A 24477-nucleotide genomic window follows, 5' to 3' on the forward strand; every position below is an offset into this window, starting at 1 on the left:
TCTGGTATCCACTTATAGCTAACCCATTAAATAAAGCAATGCACTCATCTGGGTCCTTCGTCGTCAACAGATTTCCTCCCGCCGCCGTGTCAAGCATGTTCTGCGTCACGTACGCCACTCCATAATAAAACTTCTCGAAAACCGCCCAATCTTGCAAGCCATGGTTCGGGCACAACGCTAACAGATTTTTAAAACGCTCCCATGCCTCATAAAAACTCTCAGTGTCCTCCATCTGAAAAGAATGAATCTGATTACACAAACGAGCGGCCTTAGCCGGAGGATCGTATTTCTCAAGAAATTGGGTCTGCATGGCAGCCCAAGTAGCTATAGAGCCCTGTGGGAGGGACTCGAGCCACAGACTCGCATGATCAATGAGTGAAAACGGAAAGACGCGGAGCTTAATGACTTCTTCGGATACGCCGGCAAGATGGAAAGAGTCACAGATACGCACGATGCGGGTAAGATGAGAATGCGAGTTCTCGTGAAGCAACCCGTGAAACTGAGCAGAATGAGAAATGGTATTCAGAATATTCGACGGAATTTGCCAGTTTGTAGTAACTCCAATGGCGGGTGGTGCAATGCTGGATCTCGTGCCAGCATTGGTCGGACGGGCCCAGTCTGCAACTGTCCTCCTCGGTGGTAGATTGTCGCCCATAATCCTATCCCTATCGTTGAAGTCAGAAAACATACGAGAAGAGGATAAACTGCCAACGGATGACGAAGCGGACGATGGTGAAACGGTGCGACGTCTCTCACGAAACTCTCTCTCTGGCTCGGGAAATGCTTCAGTGTCGGAGGTCCTCGAGATCGAGTCTGTCGCATAAAACTATAAAAATCAATAAAAGTAGCCAAACTATTCTAACAAATAAGCAAAGCAAAACCAAAATAATTACAAGTAGCACACAAGGTAAATCCTAACTCGAGTCGCTCTCAAAATGCCTAAAACCGTGTCCCCGGCAACGGCGCCAAAAACTTGATGTGCATCGGATATGTCTAAAAGAATGACCCTCACAACTAAGTTTTAAATTTAAAACGAAAATCCTAAAACCACACACAACTGGCAAGTGTACCAATCGCAAGTAGTATAGACCTAGGAAGTCCGAGTATCGAACACGAAGACATGTAAGAACGGTAAAGATCACTAACCCTAGACAAGACCTACCTAAGAATAATATTTAATTGATTTTTAATTTTTAATGACTAATTGGACTAACCGGACTGACTGACAAAAGTAACCAAAAATAGAGAACTTAACGGGAAACTAACTATGTTGACTTTGAATGGAGAAAAACGTCTACCTAGGTTTGAATCAAATTGTAGGCCTAACAAGCAAATAGATTTGATGATATCAAGACACCGGTTCCTAAAGATGACACGACTAAGGATCGCTCAGGCTCACTGGATTACCTCTCGGTCTCACTCAACAAACCTTAACTACTCTTAATCGGCTAAAACGACCAAACCCGAAAATAATTGTTAACGTGTTCTAATGTTGACTCGCCTCTGGGTCTCACCAACACTCGACCCTAATGGTAATGAATACTACACAACCAAGGATAGAGGAACAATTCACCTTAAACCAAATAGATCAACTAGTCGCTCAAAACACCTAAACCGGACAAGAAACGAACTCGCTCTCGCGCAATTTTAATTCTAGCATGGAAAGGCAATGAGACAACCCTAACTTCTTATCACTTCTGGGTCTCTAAGAAGGTGTCTAACCACTGCACTTTAACCACAAATTCATGCAACAAAACCCTACGGTTGTCCCTACCGCAAACAAACCCTAAACACTAAGTCTAGAATTAAACAAGCACCGATCAATCAATACAAAACTAATCAACCAACGAAAGATGTTTAAGCAATGAATTACCAAAATTTCCAGACCTTAAACACAACCTATTTCATGTCTAAATCAAACTTTACCATAATAATTTAAAGTCTATCAATCAAACAATCCAATAAACTCATCAAACCTAACAATAATCATCATTCCTAGGTAGAACCAACAAGTTTAGCCTCTAATCATATTTGGACAGCAGCTATTCATCAATAAAAACATTGTGTAACTCATCTCAAACATCAATTCAATCATTCAATGATCAACAATAATCATAAACAAGTCAATATCTCAAGCAATTGCAAAACTACTAATCAATTGAACAAGAAAATCAAAGTGTTGAACAATGTTATGAAAGAAAGGATATATGATGAATATGGGCTGCTCCTTGACTGTGAAAACTGATGGTGAACGATCCCGAGGCTTGTTCTTGACTCCTTCTTCCTTCCTTAGCCGCCACACGCTCCAACCCTAGCTGCATAAAACTTTTTTCTCTTCTCTTTCCCTGCTCACTGTTGCAATCGGACCTAGGGGGCTACCCTAGGGTTTTATTTTTTCTTTTTTATATTCTAATTAGTGTAAGTAATGGGCTTGTATAACATGTAATCGGGCCGGGCTTTGAGCTTTGTCTTCAAATCGTATGCGTAAAAGGCCCGTAAGCTCCTCGAAAGGGTTTCTTATTCTTTAACCCATAACCTACAAGATCATTAAAATTATGTAAAACCTATATAAAACAAGTTAAAATACATAAAATATAATATAATAACGTAGATAAAAGGTGCGAAAAATAAGTGTGTTTTACAACACATCACTCATTCCAAAGAATCTGAGCAGTTTCAGCATACAAGACACTACTACTGATGTACCGGTGAGAATGTTGAGAATTCATGAGATCACCATGTCATTACAACACTGCCAAACCGCCAGCTGTTGCTTGTTATCCGTCATGGTTAAAGAGTTATTGATGAAACCAAGCTTGTTTTTATCTGAAAGAGCAATCATCATTGCTTTTTTCCAAGCTCCGAAATCAGTACCATCAAAGAATTTGGAAACGAGGATCACACCGGGGTGATCCGAAGGATGAAGGTAAAGAGGGCTGGAGAAATCAATGGTCACATTTGAAACAACAGAACTGTTTGAAGATGCCATTGAAAAACACAGAAAAACGAAACAAACGCACGAAAAAAAGGAACGAAAGGCTTATGCGCCGTATATCTTATACGGCGTATAAGTATATACGCTGGAGACTTATGCGCTGTGTAAGTAAAAAAATTATACGGCATATAAGTTGATCAAAAAGAAAAATACAAGATTTTGAGCGAGAAAGAATGAAAAAAGATCTGAAACTTTGAGAGACTGTTCAGAAACAAGAATATTACATGTTTTGAACTTTTGATGAAGTTTGAATGGTTAAAACTTCTGTAATGATGAAAAAGGGAGAAAAGAGAAGAAATCTTACAAGAGATTGAATGAAACAAACGAAATTGATCAAAGAACAATCAATTCCCGAACAAAAAACAAGAATGATCAAAGAAAATGATCAGATGAAGATGAGAAAACCGACGAAATGAGAGACGTCGGTTGAAATGAAGAGCAGAATTAAGAACCTTGTTTTGATACCATGTAATCGTTGAAGAACAATGACGCAGAAAGAAAACAAGAACTGAAGCAAGGAAGGAAAATTCTATTATCTCATAATGAAAAAATTACATCTAAGAAACAAACAAACCATACATACATACATACATACACTGTTTATGTTATACGGCATGTAAGTTATACATCGTATAACATATACTGCGCGTATGCCCTTATACGCTCACAAATTGCATGGTTATTGTTGAAGAATGGAATGTTTTGTAGTTAATGAGCTGCTTCAACTTCTCCATCAACGTCTAGATACCTGCATATGTCATCTTGTCTTTCATGAGATCCAAAAAGAGCAAACACCCAGTCTGAATGAAAAAAGAAATTTATCTCATCCATTTTTAATTACTTTTATCAAAACGAGAATTGAAAAAATTATCTCGGCCACTTTAAAAATTACTTATCAAAACGAGAATTCTGCTTTAATTCTGTATTTGCTTTAATGTCCTTTTATTTAATGAAAAACAAACTCACACGTAGGTGATTAGTTTTGGAAGAACTCAGATTAAAACCGAGACTTACAAAATACAAATTTATCAAACAACACATGTGCTGCACTGCGCACGTTTCAACCACTTGCTATTTTTAAAAGCACCACATCAAACACGCAGATTTGCTTCACATTTTACCATTGCTCGTGTTGTCATTGAAAACCATTTAATATAAGTTAAAGAAAAGAAAAAGGAATAGCTAAAACTAGTCATGGCAATCTCGACCCATTAATTTAAAATTGTGTTATTTAGAGCCTTTAAAGTTTGTGGGTTGAGGAAAGAGAACAAGGTCAAATTGGGCTGAATCAAAAATACAAAATTAAAATGGGCTGATTCTTACAATGCATGTGCAGTTTCATGTTTTGATCCTACCAACTTGATTAATCTACTATATTTTGATTTTGTTAACGGTTTTGATTCTTTTGGAATACATACTTTACGAAAATTTCTGAATACATTTTGATATTTTGGTCACTAAATACTTTTACCTTTATTTTCTGAAACAATATGTCTGGACCATTTTCTAAAAACACCACCTCTGACCTCTCACCTTGACCTGAATCTGTTCTAACCCATTACCCTGCCCATTTTGCCAAGTATAGTTAAAATTATTACGTGCAACACGTTAGTGTAAAACCTTGTTAAGAATTTAAACAAAATAAAAACAGATTTCATTTCAAAGTAATAAAAATATACCAAAATAAACTATTTATACAAAGAACTAATATTGAGTATGACTACAATCCGAACAAGTTGCTAATTTCAGTTTAGTGATGGCCCCGTTTAAGTAGCGATAAGAATCGAATTGATCCCTTCTCCACCCGCTTTTCCTCCATTATTTCAACCTATAATATAATATTTATAAACATATTTAGCACATTAATAAATTATTAAAAAATATATATATTTAATATCTAAGACTAACATGTCTAATACGAGTCATCCTAATCCAACCCGACCCATTTTGACAAGAGGTGACGAACTACAAGTCTTGTACCTCGGTAGTTATTCTCTTCAGAATATCAATGATTTCAGAGAAATTAGGTCTTAAACTCGGGTCTTTTTGCCAGCATCTTCCAAGCAGCTCGGCAAGTTTCGGATGAGTGTTCTTTGGGATAGTGGGTCGTAAGCCCTGAAATATTCAAACATATGCTACATTTTGTTTGTAAGAAAAATAATATTTGGTTGTATGTTGTAACAAAAATAATATTTGGTTGTATGGTTGTAACAAAAGATTTAAGAAAAGTAATATTTGGTTGTATGGTTCTTAACATACTTAATGTTTTACCTTTTGAACCACCCCAATAGCTGCCTGCACTGGGGTCAAGTACTCGTATGGAAGCTGAAAAAAAGATACATTATAAATGAAGATAAACCTTAATTTACATAAAATAATCCAAAGTGAATGTTGAATAGTTCAATGACCAAAAGGTAAAACCTTTCCAGTTAGTAACTCCCATAAAACGACACCGAAACTGAAAACATCCGCCTTGAGATCATACGGCTTGTGTTCAATAACCTTCATTGTAAATAAAAGTATGTTAAGAAGTTTCTGTAATAATTACAGTAAACAAACATGTAGTGTTGTAAACAAGCCAAGCTACTCGTAAGCTACTAAGATCGGCTTGGTAAAAGCTTGAATCAAACAAATTTCAACAAGCTCGAGCAGAATTTGGAGCTTATTTAATATCCGAGCTCGAGCTCAGGCTTCACATACTGAGCTTGATCGACTCACAAGCCTAAATGAATCTGCTGTTTCATAAAATGCAATAACTTTTATTTTATATAATAAAGCACCTCGGGAGCCATCCACCTATATGTTCCAGTTTCTGCTGTCATCACACCAGTCTGAGCCTTCACTCTTGCAACACCAAAATCAGCCACCTTAATAACCTGTATGCAAAACATCCCGCTTTTTATACCATAAAATTAAAAATCAAATATACAAGACTGAGAATCTCACGTCATTTTCATCCATAAGAAGATTTGCAGCCTTCAAGTCCCTGTGTATTATATTATTTTGGTGCAGGTAGTCCATCCCCCTTGATATATCAATTGCTACCTTGAGTAATATTGGAAGTTTAAATGTACCCTTTTGTTTGTGCAAATAATCATACACACTTCCCCCGCTCATGAACTCTGAATTAAGATAATAGCCATGAAGAAAAATCAAAATCATATGTCACGTGTTTTGACTTTTGACACTGTTTCAAAGTGCATTCAAGATTTACCGGTTACAATGCACAAGTTTGAAGGCTCAGTACATGCTCCTATAAACTGCACAACGTTCTTATGTCGAATTTTCCTGCGTTTTGTAAATCTTTATATTTATTTCCCTTTTAAAGAGAGAAATGCATAAAACATACATGATATAAAAAGTCAGCATGGTCAAAGTTGCTGGCACATCAGCTACCATGCCATATTTGACTAGTGTTACTGTTATAATACCATAAATAAAAAAATTAAGAAGTCAACATGGTCAAAGTTACTCACAAACCTCATGATATAAACTTCTTGGGCAAACTCCTGTTGCATTGTTGTGGTTATGTGCTCGGCCTTAAGCATCTTAATAGCCACCTCTTGACTACGATATGTACCTTTATATCTAAATTAACATAGATAATAAATGTTAATTTGATATCCATTATAGCATATAGTCTTTCATCTGAACATAAATAAACATAGTTGCATAAAAGACTTACAGATCACCAAAGGATCCAGAAGCAACCTTGTGATCAAGTCTTAGAAACTTAGGATCGATTTCCCATTCATCTGTTCCGTCATTGGGAATGTGCAAGTGATTAAATACAAAAGACGATGACCGCTGATCTGGTAAAGTCTGCTTCAACACAGAAGTCAAGCTTTAGTCAACATTAGCATGGGGATAACCACTGAGTAAGCTTTCAAATGTATGCATACCTCAAGCTTTTTAAGCTTTCTTTCTATTGCATCTCGAAGCTCTTCGGTTTCCTGAAAAATTGTATAAAGATCATTCCGTAAATACAAAACCTGAAAGATCTTTTAAGAGTGTGCATGAAACCGAAATAACTGACGTAACCAAACCGAACTTAAACCCAACCCAAAACCGACTGTTTTCTAAAAACGAGCCTGACTTCTGATTTGATTTCGGTTTTGCATATACCAAAAACCGAACAAACTGAGCCTGTAAAAACCGAAAACAATCATCTCTTGTTATTGCATTTCTTAATTACAATTTTAATTTTTGAATGTTAAGTAATTAACAAGAGATTAATAAACGGTGTAGCCTCAAACTTAAAGCCCAAATGTGCAGTCATCAATTAATTTTTTATTAACATAACCGTTTAGGCACAAAGTTTCAGACATAAATTCATTATTTTGGGCTTTTTTTCGCCCAAAAACTTAAGCCCAAATGGCAAAATAAAAATTATAAAAAAAAACGAAACCGAACCTATTGTAAAAATCGAAACTGAATGATTTTCAAAAACCCATAATAAACAGAACTTTTGGCTTTCGGTTCACTTTGAGCCCAATACCAACCCATGAAAACCCTTAAGCTTCTATGAAATTTGTATTGATAGAACAGAAAAAAAAAATTATTAAAAAATGTAATTGAAAAACTTTCATCAAACAAACTACAAGCATACAGTTCATGGTTCAGAGTTCAGCTAGGGCAAAATATATACGATTATACAGCAAATTATATAGAAAAGTTCCATCAACATCAAAAGACAACTTATAATTTAAAAATTATGTAACATGGAACTAAATATGAATTCATTATGTTAACCGAGTGTAGTACAATTACTTAAATGAGGAAAGTACCTCATGTGGCCAACCATCAACAACAAAGACGTCTAACGAGTAGTGATCTACTGTAGAAAATATGTGTGCTTCCTGAATGTTGAGTCCTACTTCAGCCAGTAAACATGTCAACTGCAAATTTTGCACCAATGAGAACCAAAATATGTTTGGTAGTAAGGACTAAGGAGAACAAATAAGTACCTGATTCAGAAGCTTGGGTTTGTCATCTGATGAAAAGGTAATTCCATGCAACGGCCTGTATTTATTAATCAATAACATAGTGAATTGTACAAGAATTTCACATGACAACTAGGCGTGTTAAATGGATCATGTTCATGCGTTGGTGGTCACCATTTATAACCACAACCAAAAGTCTAACCAGAAACAACTTATCATTTTGGCTGCTGTACATTATCATTAATACTTGTTCTTTACTTTTTAAATTAAAATAATTGTGCATTTAAATGAAAATGAGAATACTAATGTACCTAGGACAGTTTGTGTTGGTATTGACAGAATTATTCCCACTGCTAGCTGATAGTTCAGTCGCTTCAAGTGCAAGGGCTTCAAGATTCGGTGATGATCCAAAGGCAGGCGGTGGATGAACGCTGTCATAAATTAATCATTACTTAACATTAACAACACTAGAGATCCCATAATCTAATTAAGACATAAGTGAACAAGAAGACAAACAGTATATTTAAAATGGGCCTGAGGAATTATGATAATCATATAATTGCCACTTGCATAAAACTATGATTAGCTAAGAATATAATATGCACTCGGTTCGGTTACAACGTTTAACTATCTAAGATTGTACCTTTGAGATAGCTGCTTCCCAGGTGAGCTGTAGTTGACTAAATCATCTGAGTTATTCTCAGTCACTGAGCAAACCTGTGCATACGCTTTTCGGTTATAATGTTAAGCATCTAAAGTAAGCTTTGGGGATACTGAGAACAAAACAGACCTGTACTAGCCGCACGTCTAATGCAGGCCCGTTAGCAGGATCATGTGCTAGACTCAGCAATCGCTTGTGCATGAGTACATCTTCCGCGCTTTCAACATTTACATCAAGTGCATACCTTCAATTCATTTACCACATACGAATGAACAATTCAACTTTTGTTACAAGACTTAAAAAGAATAGATAGTCCACTTATTCGACTTTTGTTACAAGCATGACATAACCGCTTTATGTATTACAGTTAAAGCCTAATACATACGGTTCTCTCAACCACCTAATATATTTAACATTTCATATTTGATAAAAGCACTTGCACTGCCTTATTCATGTCTCTATGCTCTTTAATTTGTTACTATTAAAGTTATTCACCTTTTTGCGTTGTAAGTAGCTTGTTATTTGTAGCATTCTTTGTTTTATTGTCGTTTTTAACTCCTTGTGCCACGGTTAGATTATTCGCTAGTGCGCTACGTGTCAACAACAAAGGCTTTTGAAGCCATGAGTCTCAGTAGAAGCAGCCTCTCTATCTCCTGAGATAGGGAACCGTGTGCACTCATATTTGATAAAAGCACTTGACTCTACCAATATTAGCGTATAGTTTGTTTGTATGTATTTGATTTCCAAACAGTCAAAAGAAAATCAAAAATAATTTTTCCAAGTTATTAAGAAACAAAGAATTCTCCAAGATAAACATGCACATAGACAGATAGACAAATTAACCACTTATACAAATTCATCATCATCATCGTACTCAGTATATCCCACCAATAGCAAAGCTATGGTAGGGTCTGAGGAGGGTAAGATGTAGGCAGCCTTACCTCTACCCCATAGGGATAGAGAGGCTGCTTCCGGTGAGACCCCCGGCTCGATAGTAGTTTTGCATCAAGCCTTGGACATAAGGCACATAGCACTCAATCATCGAGACACCGGCTGATCGGTGCATGTACCCTTATCTTTCAGCTATCAACGCCATGAACACTTATACAAATTAAATAAACAAAAAGAAAAGAAAATGCTGTTCATTATTAACTTATAAGAAAAACATTAATTAAAAAGACACAACCAACCACAAACACCAAAAACATGTTTCATGATCGACCAAACAAAAGTTTCAAAACATGAGATCTAGGGTTATTTTATTAAAATAAAAAAAATAATAAAAAATAATGACAAATGATCATAATCTCATACATACATACATACATACATACATACCTGTTCGGAAGACGGTTGAAATGAGCCAAAAGCTCATCTTCAAAACCAGGTTGTCTTGCTTCATCATTGCCTGAATCTTTTAAACGCCGAAGAATCTCGTTATACACCTCTAGCTTCTGATGCCGATTATTATTATTATTATTATTATTCACCGCCGTGAACTTCCGGGAAGATTCCGTAATCAAACTCTCGTTATCCACCGTCACCATTGATATATACTGTATCAATTAATATATGTGTGTATCTCCGAAACCGAATCAAACAAAACAGCAAAGATTCCAAGATTGTTTCGAGATCCAAATAAATCACGAATGTAGTTTTGAAACCTTAGATGTCGTTTGTTTTCATGCCTGCTCTGTTTGGTGTAACTTTGTTGCACCGTCGTTTGTTTGTATGATTTCAATGTATATGTATAGTATGTGTAGGAGGATTTGTTATATTTATATTTTCCAAGTGGGAGACATGGAAACTTTTGACGGCGACTTTGATATTTTATAAACAACCAGTTTATAAGGTGTTTTGCCTAGCTTTTTTTTTCTTTTTCTTTTTTTTCACTTATGTTTATATTTTAAAGTAGTTTATAGTTTATTTTTTATTATTTGATAAGCTTTTTTTAAGTGTTTGGATTAGCTTAAATTCTACAAGTTAATAATAAGTTGTTAAATTCATCATTCTTTAGTTTGTTAGAGTAATAAGTTGCTTCAATAATTATTAATCCATCACCATTTTAGAGCAAATTAGTAACTTACACCCTTATACAAATAAGCTTCTTCAAATAAGCTAAAAAAACCATATTCAAAGAAGCTTCGTCAAATTAGCTTATATAAGCTTGTAAGCATAAGCTTAAAAAGCTAAACCAAACACCAAGTTAAGCTTATTTAAAAAAACTAAAAAAGCTAGGCCAAACACCCCCTATATATCGGTTTAAGGGAGATCTAAATCATCAAGTGAGTCTTTCTTAGAGGGGAATGGGCACTAGTGTGGGTAAGATTTATGGGTAGTTTATCATATGGCAAACCCACCCCTAACTATGTGGATAGTTTGCCAAATTACAATTTGTGGCAAAGATTTACCATGTGTTTATATGACCGTTGGAGACTTTTGAAGAAATTAAAGCACCCATTAATAATCAATTTATTACATATAAAGACCACTAACTCTTCTTCATCTTTATTCACTTAAACATTTCATAATTTTTATTCACTCAACCTTCACCATTTCTATTCACTCAAACCTGCAATGGCTAATTTCTTAAACGATGATCTCAGGATATTCATACCACCGAACGATTCTAATAACAATATTTTTTTCAAATGATAGTAGCATACGCTTTTTCAAAGATCTCATCGAGCAAGCCGAATGGGAAGACACGGCAACTTCATCGCGCATTTCTAAAAACAACCGTTTGACGTGATCGTGAAAAAGGTAACGAAGTTCTTATGAATGATTATTTTGTGGAGGAACCAAAATATAATGATGATGTTTTCCGCTACCGGTTTCGTATGTCGAAACGGTTTCTTAAAAATTGTTAGTGATGTGGAAGCACAATAGAAAATACAATTATCGGTGGTTCAAGCAAAAAATCCCAAGGGGGTCGTTCGACCACACAAGGTGGCGGCTCGAACACACGAGGGGGCAGTTCGAACGCACTTCGAGATTACTGAGAGCAATTAAACCAAGGTTTCAAGCATGTTGATGCATGGAAGGTTGTTAAAGACCATGAGAAATGGACTAAGATCGTGTTGTTAGGCGGGGTATCCGTTGGATGTTTAGGCAAGAGAAATCATCGAATTCTACCAACTACACACAAGGTGCATTCGACGATTTTTACATAACGGACGCGTCGATGCCAGACTTGAACGATGAAATTGGTCCTACGAAACCGAAGAAAAGGGGTAAAAAGGTCCTTTGGTTCATCAAACCAAATTGGATTGGGTGACAAACTAGATGCATACACGTTAAGAAAGGAAGCAACGCTTCAAGATTTGGTGGATGCTAAAAAACAACAAGTGAAGGATTCTAGAGCGTTGATTGCGGAACAACACGAGAGTGTAGCCAAAGGGAAGTATGATAAAGACTTTAAGGCATATACCTGGCCACACGATCATCTAGAGGACGAGGCGCTATAACCCGCAAACGAGAAATTACGAAAAAATATAATTGACCGAAGGATCATGATGCAGTTTTGGAAGCGATCAATGGCTCAAGACACTCGTGATAATCAAAGACAATAATTTGAACCAAAGTTTCAAGAACAAAGTTCTTATTAATTATAATTCAATATCAAAAACTAATGAAAACTTAACAACCTTCAACCCTATTTATAACTAATATATGAAAAGATAAATATGGAAACTAGATAAATTAAAATAACTCAAATAAGGAGATAATCTGAATCATACTCCCCATCTTTGAAAAAAACTCGTCCTCAAGTTTTACCTTCGAACGGAAGCCACTCGGATCAAACGGAAGATCAACCTGATTCTTATTTAGTATCATCGCCATCAGCTCACTAGACAGTTCACCTTCATTGGTCGTTTCGCCGCACTCTGGAACAATGCCACCTGGGTCGAAGGGATGGCTGAATCGATTCTCGTTTGCTATCAATTTTGGGCTCACACATTTACAACTATCAAAACCTTTTCGTGGACCATCATTTGATTTCAACTTGACAAATAAGTTTTCAACCGACTCATCATTTTCAATCTTTTTATCCTTGGAATTATCTTTTCCAATTACCAAATATGCATGCTTCCCACGTGGATTACCACGTTTATCACCCACAACATTATCAAAAGTCAAATCACCATAATTATTAGCCATATTCATAATGCAAATAACACAAGATTCTCCAATTACTTGATAACCTATTCTCTTTTTAGTTTCCACCAAATTAGCCTTAGTCAAATCTCCTTCCATTTGAATTCCCATATTATCAGGAAAGTTGGTAGGACTTATCATGGACGGATAATGAGGCCCAGTAGGAGCCATCGAACCACCTAACACCGTAAGAACATCACCATTTTTAACGATCGTACATTCTTCCTCATCTCCATACTTGTCATATATGGGTTGAGATGCATAGATAAAATCATCACCGTAATGATACTCCTTCCCAGAATACTCATCTTCAGGGAAATCAATCCTGTCGTCATATAAAAAGGGATCTACTGACGAACAATATTGATTTATCGGTTCGTAGAACTAGGGTAGGTGAACGCCAAACGGATGCGGCTCTCCATCGCCACCTTTGTCCCAGACGACGGTGCTCGACTCGGTTTCCGCCTTGCACATCTCCTGTTGTAATTCAAGATAGCGGACTCGTTTTCGGAGCCTTCAATCTCTTCAAGGTCATGTACTCATTGTTGGAGTCGTTTGATATTCTTAAGATCTTGTGGGTCGGAACATACTCCACCGCTGCCTCGGTCGGTGACTCTGCGAGGAGGAATTCGATCTTCACCACGAGCAGGTGAATAGAAAACACTTATGTCGTTGCCTCTGTCGGAGACTCTACGATCAAACAAGTATTCACCTCCATGTCGAGCCATTTGAGAACCAAAATCTCTGATACCAACTGATGCAGTTTTGGAAGCGATCAATGACTCAAGACACTCATGATAATCATAGACGATAATTTGAACCGAAGGTTTAAAAACAAAGTTCTTATTTATTCTAATTCAATATCAAAAACTAATGAAAACTTTAACAACCTTCAACCCTATTTATACTAATACATGAAAAGATAAACATGGAAACTAGATAAACACAAAATAATAAAAGATATTAAAATAACTCAAATAAGGAGATAATCTGCATCAGATCATCTACTTTAGATGTTCGGTGTTTTAATTTTTTTGGTTTTGATCGTCATATTTTATTTTTTTGGTTTTCAATTATGTAATATTTTTAATTTTAATTACATTTAATTGTTTTATTTATTTTTAAATTTTAACAAAAAACAAAAAAAGTTTTAGGGTACTTGTGGGTAGGTGTTTCCAGTATTTTCAGGTTTGTGGGTACTTAAGTGTAAATATAAAATAACGGTGTATAATTGGTCGATGCATGGGTAGTACCTATAAATGCCCCTTCCCCTCTTATCCACCCTTCAAAAGTTCAAATTGCCTCCATCTAAAAGCCTTTTTGGATTAACTTTGTATAATTGTTCTCTTTTTTTTTCTTTTTAACTTTTGTTACAAGTAATTTCACATCACAATAGTTAATGTCACACCCCGACCTAGGGCCTAGGCGAAAGACCAATAGTTGGTACCTGTTTTGAAAATACATGAGAGTTACGTTCTTTTAGTGGAAGTCTTTTGAATAAAATATCTTTATATTGAAAACTCGGGATTTAATACCCGTTATATATTTCAAATACCTTTGTGATTTGAAAGTATCATTCTTTATAATATTTGGAATTAAATATCTGAGCCATCAGATCATCTCTAATGACTATATCCCAATCTTCAAATCTGTTTTGCTTATCTATTCTAACATTTACTGTTTCCCTGAAATGAGGGGAAAATACGTCAGCTATGTGCTGGTGAATAACGCTGACTCAATAAAAGGTTTCATGATTCATCATAACATAATCACATTCTTTAATACAAAATCACCTTCGTAATGACACAACACCAATAGCATTCAACGACTCAGTGGGCCTTATCCCATCTCATTGGAACTAAAAAATACCAATAGACCACATAATCAGACTTCACTCGCCCTAGAGACAGTCACTTGCCTCATGGTTAGTATGTTTGTAGTGTGCCCACTACAAATCATATATGTATGGATCCATACACATATATTTTAGCTTGAGTGTTTTGTACTACCTTGTATCAAAACATTTTTAGAGGATTTAAACCAACCCTCATGCAAATACTTTCATAACTCTTTACATATGGATAACAGTCCGTAGTTTATAAGAGTAAACATTTCATAAGCATAGAGGATTCGTACCAATCCGCATATAAATCTTTTCTGACTCTTTATCTATGGATAACCCTCCATAGTAATCTTTAGTACATAGACGTATTCACGTCATAAAACATTCACAAAAAGGTTGGACGTATTCACCTTTGTTCTTGATCAGTGTATCTTACTGATTTATGCTTTCTTTCCATCTCGGACCTATAGTACGAGAATAACCTTTGTATAAATACCTAGATCAACGATCTAGCTTCAGATTTATAGTATGTTTCGTATAGCTTAACCTTGATAAATCATTTCTTTCTATAAAATATATGGACCTTTAGTCCTTTTGTTTATTTAACGATCATATACTATGTTTCTTCTTTAGGAAGAAACATCTATACTGGGTTTCTTCTTCAAGAAGAAACATTAATCTAATCATAACCTTTGCATCCATTTCTTAATCACAAAGAAGTATTATTTTATTCCTTACGTTTCTTACTCACAAAGAAACAATACTTTACTATAATCTTTACTTATGAAAAAGTATATTATGTTTACTGTAATCAAGGTTCGGGCTATACCCCCCCCCCCCCCCCGACTATAGTCTAAATCATTATAATAATAAAATAATATTTAAGCAGAACCCCTACCTTTTGCGGGTATTCGAAGTTTATTTGCCTAAGCTTGTACGGGCAGCACTTCTACTTTCGTATCACGTACTTAAAGCTTAAACTGTCAGGATCTTGCTTCCAGCTTTCTTAACAAATCTACAGGGCGTCCAAACTCCAATACTTGCACAAATCATGAGAAATCAAGACCTCGGAATCTCACAATAGTCGGGCACGCGTCCCAAGGTTATGTGTGTGTAAAGAATGGTGTTTTTTGGGATAAATATGCTTCAAACCCGTAGCCTTCTTTTATAGGCAATGTTTTGGCCACCATCGCGTAGCGCGATGGGGCTTTCCGCTGGCCATCGCGTAGCGCGACGCCACAATCCACCAGATTATGCCACGTGTTGACACATGGTTGGACAAGTGTATCCGGTTACTTAACGTGGTCATCGCGTAGCGCGACGCCCCCTTTTTCTTATTTTTTGGGAACCATCATCGCGTAGCGCGATGCTTAACATATCCTACCCATCGCGTAGCGCGATGGGTCTAAAAACTAAAAATTTTTATTTTATACCCTTTAAGTTTCAAAATTGACATTTTTAATCCAAAACTTAAATAGGGTATTTCTCGAGATGTTACAGTTAATTAATTTATCAACTGCATATACAATGGAAGCAATTGTTACGGGCGATTGTGTATTTGTAACATAGTATATCGAGGTTGATATAGATCATGGTATGTTTTAACCTAAACAATGATATAAATTTACAAGTTATACGATTAAGTAAACATGTCTCAAAAGTTAGATTCAATTACAATATGTTAATAAAAAGAAGACTTAATTGCAGTTATGGTCCATATGGTGAAACCTAAAACATAGATTTCAACTCCGTGATGGCATTTTCGCAAATAAGGCCCCTGTGGTGGTCCTTCTTTACAATTTGGGTCCATCGTTAACTAATGTCTTTTAAAAAATACTGCAATTACGTTATTACCCCTGATCAATTATTATTATTATTGTCGTCGTCATCATCATCATCATCATCATCATCCTTATTATTATTATTATTATTATTGTTATTATTATATTTGCTTGAACCATTTCATTATCTTCAGATGTAATTTGGGAAGATTTTCTTTACTCAAATCCAAATATTCACACTCGTTAAAACTTCTCCATTGCCACGCTACTGAATCGATGAGAACAAAGCGTTAATCGCTGGTGACGGGCGGGCATGGATTGTTAGGGTTTTTCCGGGAAGCTGCAGGTTTTTTTCGGGGAGTTGTGATTAGGGTTAAGAAGGGTGTGTGTGGCTTTGCTACAGATTCGTGGTGAAGGTAGGTAGGGATGGCAACGAGTCAGGTTCGGGCCGGGTATTACTAATCCCATACCCGTACCCGGTTATAAAATTCAGTCCCATACCCAGCCCATCACCTGTTGGGTATGTGTCGGGTATCTGGTATACCTGCGAGTATCATTTATACCCATTAAATTGTTAAAAAAAAATCGTTAGGATTTTTAAGTAGATTTTTTTATCAATAAAGTTATCGTGTATATTTTTATTTATATATGAACTGTTACAAACTAAAATATGAAACATTACATTTATATAAACGTTATCATAAATAAAATACTAATACTATAACTTCTGTATAACTTTATGTATAAACTTGGTAACAAATAAAACGTAAATAATACTTTTTAATACATATCTTAAATAAAAATGATTAAGAAAAATTGAAAGTAATAATAAAAAATTTTCGGGTATATAGTTCGAGTAAACGAGTAGGTCTTTTCGGGTAATCGGGCCGGGTATCACCAAATCGCATACCCAGCCCGTACCCGCGAAAAATTTTAAAAATAATCCCATACCCGGTCCAATACAAGTCGGGCTTCGGGTATACCCGTCCCAAGTGATTCGAGTTTCCGGTATAACCATCAGGTTCGGGTTATTTTGCCTTCCCTATGTGGTAGGTATTTGGGGGTTTGGAGAAGGTGGTGGTGATGGCGGTTCCGATGATCAATAAGAGAGAGAGAGAGAGAGAGAGAGAGAGAGATGGTGGCGGTGAGGTGGTGATAGCTAGCAGTAGGTGGTGGTGGTGAGATATGATCTTTAGGGTCCTGATATGGTGTGGGTGGATAAGGGATTTGACTTTTAAAAGTCAAAATTACAAGTTTTGGTGATAGATCTGGAACGAACTCGTTTGTAATCTGAACAACTCTCTCTTCAAATTCATCTATAATATTAAGCCCACGCCGGCATCCATGGAGGAACGAATGATGGTGGGTCATTAGTGGGTTAGGGGTTTGAGAGGGGATATGTAAAGGGGGCTGAGAAAGGAGCGTTGGACGGTGGTGTTGGGTGGTTTATGGCGGCAGAGAGGGCGGATGGTGGCAGTGGCGGCGGAGGAAGGGTGATTAAATTGGGGAGTGACTGTTGTAATTGAAGAAATCAGATCGGCGCGGCGGACATTGTTTCTGTTGGAAGCGATTGGAGAAGATCAAGAATTTATTATTATATTAGGTTTATGTGTGAAAAGACCGGTTTACTCTTCAGTTTAACAGAAATCATTAATAGAAATCTAATAGAAAACCCAAATTGCAAAAAAAAATAATAAAATAAATGACCATCACAGTGGCCTTATATGCGAAAATACCATCACAGGGTTGAAAGTTACGCTTTAGACGACCACAGAGGCCATAAGTGTAATTAAGTCTTAAAAAAACTTGCACGTATAGAAAAAAAATAAATGAAAGTATTATTAGGTTAGAAAAGATTAGAAAAAGTTAATGGTTAAAAATGTAAATTAATTATTAAAAAAAGCAACCGTCCAATGGTGAATTGCAACTATTCATCTCATTTTGAAATGTATACATGTATAATTAGGTTTTGTCCCCTCGTATTACACGAGTTTTTTTTACATTTTCATTTTTTAATATTTATCTTTTGAATTTTAATTTTATTTATTGTAAAAAAGTTAATAATATACTTAGAGTTTAATGATGAAAGAGTTATACAAATAAATGATATGCTATAACCCGTTTAAAAATTATATGGATTTGGTGACCCATGACCCGTTTATTTTCTATTATAAAATTGTTTCTTAATTATAAATAATATATATTTTTTTTAAAAATCAGATATTAATTTTTAGTATATCCCTCTTTTATAGGAATTCATGTCAAATATTTGGTAAAATTAATTTTTAATTTTATGAGGTGTTACCCGTTTAAGAGCTATCTGAGTTTGGTGAGACTCATACCCATTAATTCGGGTTAAATGCATGAGAAGTCTTCTTACAAATAAAGCAACCTAGCGGCTTGAGAGAACTTAGGAAGCAACCATAGAGCTTTTAAATGTTTGTTTATATATATTAGTAATATGTTTGTTTATATGATGTTAAATGTTTTATTATTTAATCCATATCAAATTAACCATTTATCATTTTAATTTGAAAAAAATAGGTATAAAGAAAGTCTAAAACCATAGCACCCCATACACACCACACTTTGTTATAACTCCATAGATATCACCAACTTAATGACATAAATGACATCGGTGGTACCGACAAAATATCACCAACTTAATTGGAAAGATGTATGAGACCACGTATGGAACATTATGGTTTCCATTTGACCAGTGTGAGACACCAACTCATGTGAAGATGATGTGGTGGAGCAACATTGACTAATGTTTTCTAGGTTTAATTAGAGAGGAACAACTTGAACTACGAGATCATGGGATCCACTAACACCGTTTTAACTAATTAGATTAGGTAAACATAAAATCTTATGTTAGATAGATAGCCTTCAAGGAGATGATTACAATCTTCTTGTAACCCACTCATAGGACTGAGTTGTATGATTAAAAAGGTATATCAAGGGTTGCCCAAAATCTTAACTTGAAGCGAATATGGTGGGAGGCAATTGAGAAGATAAAAAGTTGTGTATATACACACTAGATGGGTGCAAGCTTTTTAGATGTGAAGGCATAAAAAAGTTATAAAAAAAGTGAATATATAATCATATAAAATAAAATTTTCATAATACAAGAACAACTTATCTTATAGTATATGTACTTTTCATGCTAAGAGTTTAATATATGGTTTCTTTCTAAAATGTATGATTATAAATTAAATTCAAACATGTGTGTATAAACTACTAATGCGTTAATATATAAAAGTTGAAATTGTCCATTTAAAAAAAAAATTTATCAACAAGTGATAATTGATATTATGTTGAAGACTATCTGATTTACTACGTAATTTCTACTTACATGAAGTCTCATTTAGGTTTTCTTAGTAGTTGCACATACACTTTGTATGGAAAAACCGAAAAACCATTAATTTGCTAATTTTTCCCGAGGGTCATGGGTATTATTTTATCCAAAATTTGTAACTTTGGATAAGATAGAGTAGTTGTAACTGATTAAAGTGGTCCATTTACATTTTTTATTAATGATTAGTAATAATTATAGTAATCACTAATCAAGAAATATAAAAGGTCATTTGTTGCACCCTCTACTACGGACCTCTCTCTGAGTCTCTTCTTAATCCACTACCATGCCACAAATATTTTTGTCCTTTTTCGTCGGAGGGCGTCGGTGTGAAGGCGCATGTCGACGCTCTAATATAGTTAATATGAGTTACTATAAATTATAATGGGATATATGAGTTACCACTTACCACGGACGTTCGTTATGGTTTTTAATAACCTTAAAATAAGAACGCTTAAATGTAAAAATTGTTAAAGTTGTACTGTTGTAGTGTATTATTTTATTACTTTTACCAAATTCCATAAAATAATAATTGGATTTTAACATATTCCAAAACGTGTTAATTACTTTGTAGAAAAACTACTTAAATTCATTAAAATTATGTCTCAAAATCTTGCATCGCGATTGAAATCTTTTATATCAACCATCACTGATTTTGACGTCGATATAATAATCACCTTAACTTATAAAAGTTTTATGTAAAATGCGTTCAAAATCCTTTATCTTAACAATCTATATTTATACGACGTCGTCACACAAAATTAGAAGGATTTGACTTTGGATGTTGGCTAAACTTCAGGTTTTAACAAAAGTCGTAACTTCATGGGAGAAACGTGAATTACATATTTGACTCACCATCGTCTAAATATTTAATGTGATAAAAGTATTTTTTTTAACAAATATAACAGAAAATATAGTTGGATAATGAAAATTTATATATGAAATATTTAATATAGGATGCGTTTAGTAGAAGGTTGTTGACGGTGCTTTAAATGATAATAGCATACAATTTACTTTATTTAAAATTGAAAGAGTTCTAAAAATAATAAAAGGTGCATTTAAGGTTGATCGGTCGGTATACACCACGCGACCGGGTGCGGTGCTCACGTGGCTCACGTGAGCTCATGCAAACACCACGCAGTTTAGCCTCACCTCATGTGTAACGGTTTCCCAGCCACCCTGGTCACGTGCCTCATTTCACCCTTTGGCCAATCAGGTTGTTTCTTCTCTTTTTTTTTCTTAACTTCTTTTTGTTAGTAAAGTTACAAGGAATTACTGAGAATAGAACATGGGCTGAGTGGTAAGGTTGAATGATAAAAAAAACTGAGTTTGGCGTTGATGTGACGAATGATTAAAAATGAAAAGAATTGTGTATAATACAACCTAACAGAAAACGTGTTAGTTTATGAAAAAAAAGATCAAATTCATTAAAAGCTTGACTAAAACATTAAATAAAATGAGGAGAATTGCCTATAAATGTAATTTTATATGTTGCTGGTAACAACTTAAATACGTTTTTCTAATTTCATCATATAAAATAATTAATCAAATTTAATAAAGTTTTTTAGAAGGGAAAGAAAATAATGGGACCGGACGGATGGACGCACGTGAAAAGAAGAGGTAGCAAAACAAAAGCGGCTTTTGGGCTCACGAAAGGGCAGGTCACTTTGACTTGTTTGCTAGAAGTTATAACGTGACCTCGTATAGGGTTTTATGCCACGTGGTCAGACAGGATCTTTCAACATCACATATTTTTAGTTGACTACACCATGGTATTCATTAAAAAAGAAAAAATATAACAAATCTATGGATTTTTATCTAAACCGTGTCACACATTTATAAGACCATCCTTCTTTATGGGATAAATATTGGGGTATTTTGGTTTAAGATTATGAAATTAAAGGGGAATGAAATAAGAGAATAATTGGAATGGATAAATAAATGAAATAAATTATTATTATGTTTGTCTTGTTTGGTTAACCTATATGATTGAAATGAATTATTACTTTATATGTTGTTTGGTATCCAAAAAAATTGTATGAATGAAATAGAAATAATAAAAACACTCATATCTCGAAATATTTTTTACTACAAAAAAAAACTACATTGGCGGTGGTGGTGGGTGGTAGTCTGGTGACGAAAATGGGGGTGGCGGTGGCGACGGTGGTGGCGGTCAGGCGGCAGGGGGCGATGGTTGTGGTGGGGCGGCGGTGGCAGCATTGGTATTGATGGCGATGGTTGGGTGGTGGCAACGGTGGTGGCGGTCAGGCAGCGATAGTGGTGGTGGCGGAGATGGCTAAGTGGAGGCGAAGACAATGGTTGCGGTGGTTACCGCAACGATGGTGGCGGCGGCGGTGGTGTTGGTGGTGGCGATGGTAGTGGTGGTGTTGTTGAGAAAGTATGGTGAACGAGGAATGGAATGAAAAAAAAAAGAATGGGGGAGGGGAATGAATAGTTTTGATGGAATGAGCTTCCATGTGTAATGGATGATTCAATTCCATTGATCAACCAAATATCACTTTTTTCATTCCTACGCAATGAATCATTCTATTCCCTTTGTCATTACTACATATCAAACGCTACCTTAGAGGTTAAAAGCTGTCATATAACATGTTTTAACTCTTTAACCACTTCTTTAAACAAATGTGGCGCCAAAGGGGCCTTTTTCGGCTTTTTCATTAGTGTGTTAGCGTCTAAGAGGGCTAGATCTGGGATGGGGGTACAAGTAGAGGTGCACAAATCGGTTTTTTAAAAAAAACCGGTTCGGTTATTAACCGGACCGGTTTTTTTTGGCCCGGAAAAAAACCGGTTCGGTTAATAACCGGTTTTTGTATCTGAAAACCCTAACCGGTCTAACCGGTTAGGACCGGTTTAGAAACCGGTTAGAACCGGTTAATAAACCGGTTTTTTTATTAACCGGTTTTTTAATAACCGGTTTTTAGGTTAACCGGTTTTTTTTTTTTTTTTTTTTTTTTTAAATAACCATTATTTTTTCACAGTATAAACAAACCGGTAACTACAAGGCAAACCGGTAACTACAAGGCAAAACGGACTGACTCCATTCTTTGCTTTCGTTGTTAGGGTTCTTTGCTTGGAAGATTAAAAACACATAACTTTCATTTATAGCTTTTACATTAAAAATACAAACATTAAATCGTTATCGCATATTCGTAACTCAAAAATACAAACATTAAAGAATGCTTAGACACGATTACATTAACAACTTGCTGTTTCTTACTCATTATTTGCCTCCATGTTTGCTGTTTCTTTAACTAATTTTCTTCGCTACCCGATCCCGAGCTATTCCTTAGGTAATCGTCGTACGCGGCTTCTTCATCGGTCATTGGTTGAGTGTGTCCTTGATTGACCTCGTCTTCATACAAGCCCGCCTCATAGTCCATTTCCCCCTCGAGTGAGCGTTGATGTTGTGCCCTATCTAAAGAGTCCAAGTAATCCTTGTAGCAAATCGACATCTCTACAGCTGGTGGAGTGAGTCGAGTCCTCCTAATCGATATAACCCTGCCAGAAACAGAAAAAGCAGACTCCGAAGCTACCGTAGTAGCTTGGACCGTTAGTAAATCTTTGGCCATGGCGGCGAGGATCGGAAACTCATCCTCCTTACCTCTCCACCAAGCCAGCAAATCAAGACTTCTAAATTCATCCGGAGTCATGTGTTTCACAAAGTTGGTACCACCATACCTTCCAAGTTCACTGCTTGGGGTGTTTACCTTTTGACGTTTACCGGCGTCTTCCCAAATCATGTAGTACATCCCCATTTCAAGGTCGGTTTGGGATTGGGATTGGGCAACAGCTCTTAACAAGTCATGAATTTGGGAAGACGACCCGTATTTTGTAAGGTAAACATCATACATGTTTGACAAGGTGGTGTTGAAAGCATTCTTTAAAGTTTGATTATAATAGGGGTTTTGATCGTCGTTTAACTCTAGCTCATCACAAATTTTTTCTATTAATGCTTCAACACCACCAACATTGATGCAAGGGTTTAACGCAGCAGCACATGTCAAAACAGCGGGTAGTTCTTGAAAATATTTTCTAAATTTTTCTTTCATTTTTACACCTATATCAAAATAAGGTGCACCCCTACAATGAAGTTCACTCAACTTTGTGCACATGACAGCAATTTTTGGTAAAGCAATGGGGCTTGTTGGATAGTAAACCCCGGATAAACTAGTTGTGCAAGATTTAAAAATTTGAATGACCTCCGTAACGATCTCAATCAATAACCAGTTTCTAGGATCGTACGGTGCACATTTACCCCTACTTGACAAAACTTGATGAAACGCAATTAATGATTCTTTTTGTTGGATGGCTTTCTCAAACATATCACAAGTCGAGTTCCATCTTGTTGGACAATCCCAATTTGGCCCCAACCATTGACAATTAGCTTCTACACAAAATTTTTTGTATCTTGAAAATGTTGTATTGTTGCTAAAAACATCTCGTAACATTCTTTTAAAATTGTTTCTTTGCGTTTCGATCACGTTTAACCCATCTTGCACGGCCAAGTTGATAATATGTGCAATGCATCGGCTATGAAAAAACGCTCCATCACAAATAGGTTTATACTTTAATTTTAAATTGCCAACCGCGGCCGTATTGTTGGACGCGTTATCAAACGAAATTGAAAAGATTTTATGTTCAATCTTGTATTGTCGAATGACTTTATCCAAGAGTTTAAAAATATTTCTACCCGTGTGCGGGTAATCAAACAATTGAAACG

At 35.6% G+C, this 24477-nt stretch overlaps 1 protein-coding gene across 1 annotated transcript; it reads right to left on the reverse strand.

The window, feature by feature from the left end:
- Positions 1-4693: 4693 nt before the first annotated feature.
- LOC143597436 (serine/threonine-protein kinase STY46-like) lies at positions 4694-10174 on the reverse strand. The gene is made up of 16 exons (XM_077075942.1): positions 9938-10174; positions 8729-8843; positions 8582-8655; positions 8250-8369; positions 7963-8017; positions 7783-7893; positions 6898-6948; positions 6681-6817; positions 6476-6583; positions 6210-6283; positions 5942-6117; positions 5776-5871; positions 5417-5497; positions 5267-5320; positions 4976-5110; positions 4694-4823 (listed from the first exon to the last, which is right to left on the reverse strand). The coding sequence occupies exons 1-16, from the start codon at positions 10144-10146 to the stop codon at positions 4746-4748; spliced, it is 1674 nt and encodes a 557-aa protein (XP_076932057.1). The 5' UTR covers positions 10147-10174; the 3' UTR covers positions 4694-4745.
- Positions 10175-24477: the final 14303 nt, after the last annotated feature.

The sequence above is a fragment of the Bidens hawaiensis genome, unplaced genomic scaffold (genome assembly GCF_021521415.1).
Source record: "Bidens hawaiensis isolate Kalapana, Puna unplaced genomic scaffold, B.hawaiensis_p1.1 tig00048287_1, whole genome shotgun sequence".
Lineage (NCBI taxonomy): Eukaryota > Viridiplantae > Streptophyta > Magnoliopsida > Asterales > Asteraceae > Bidens > Bidens hawaiensis.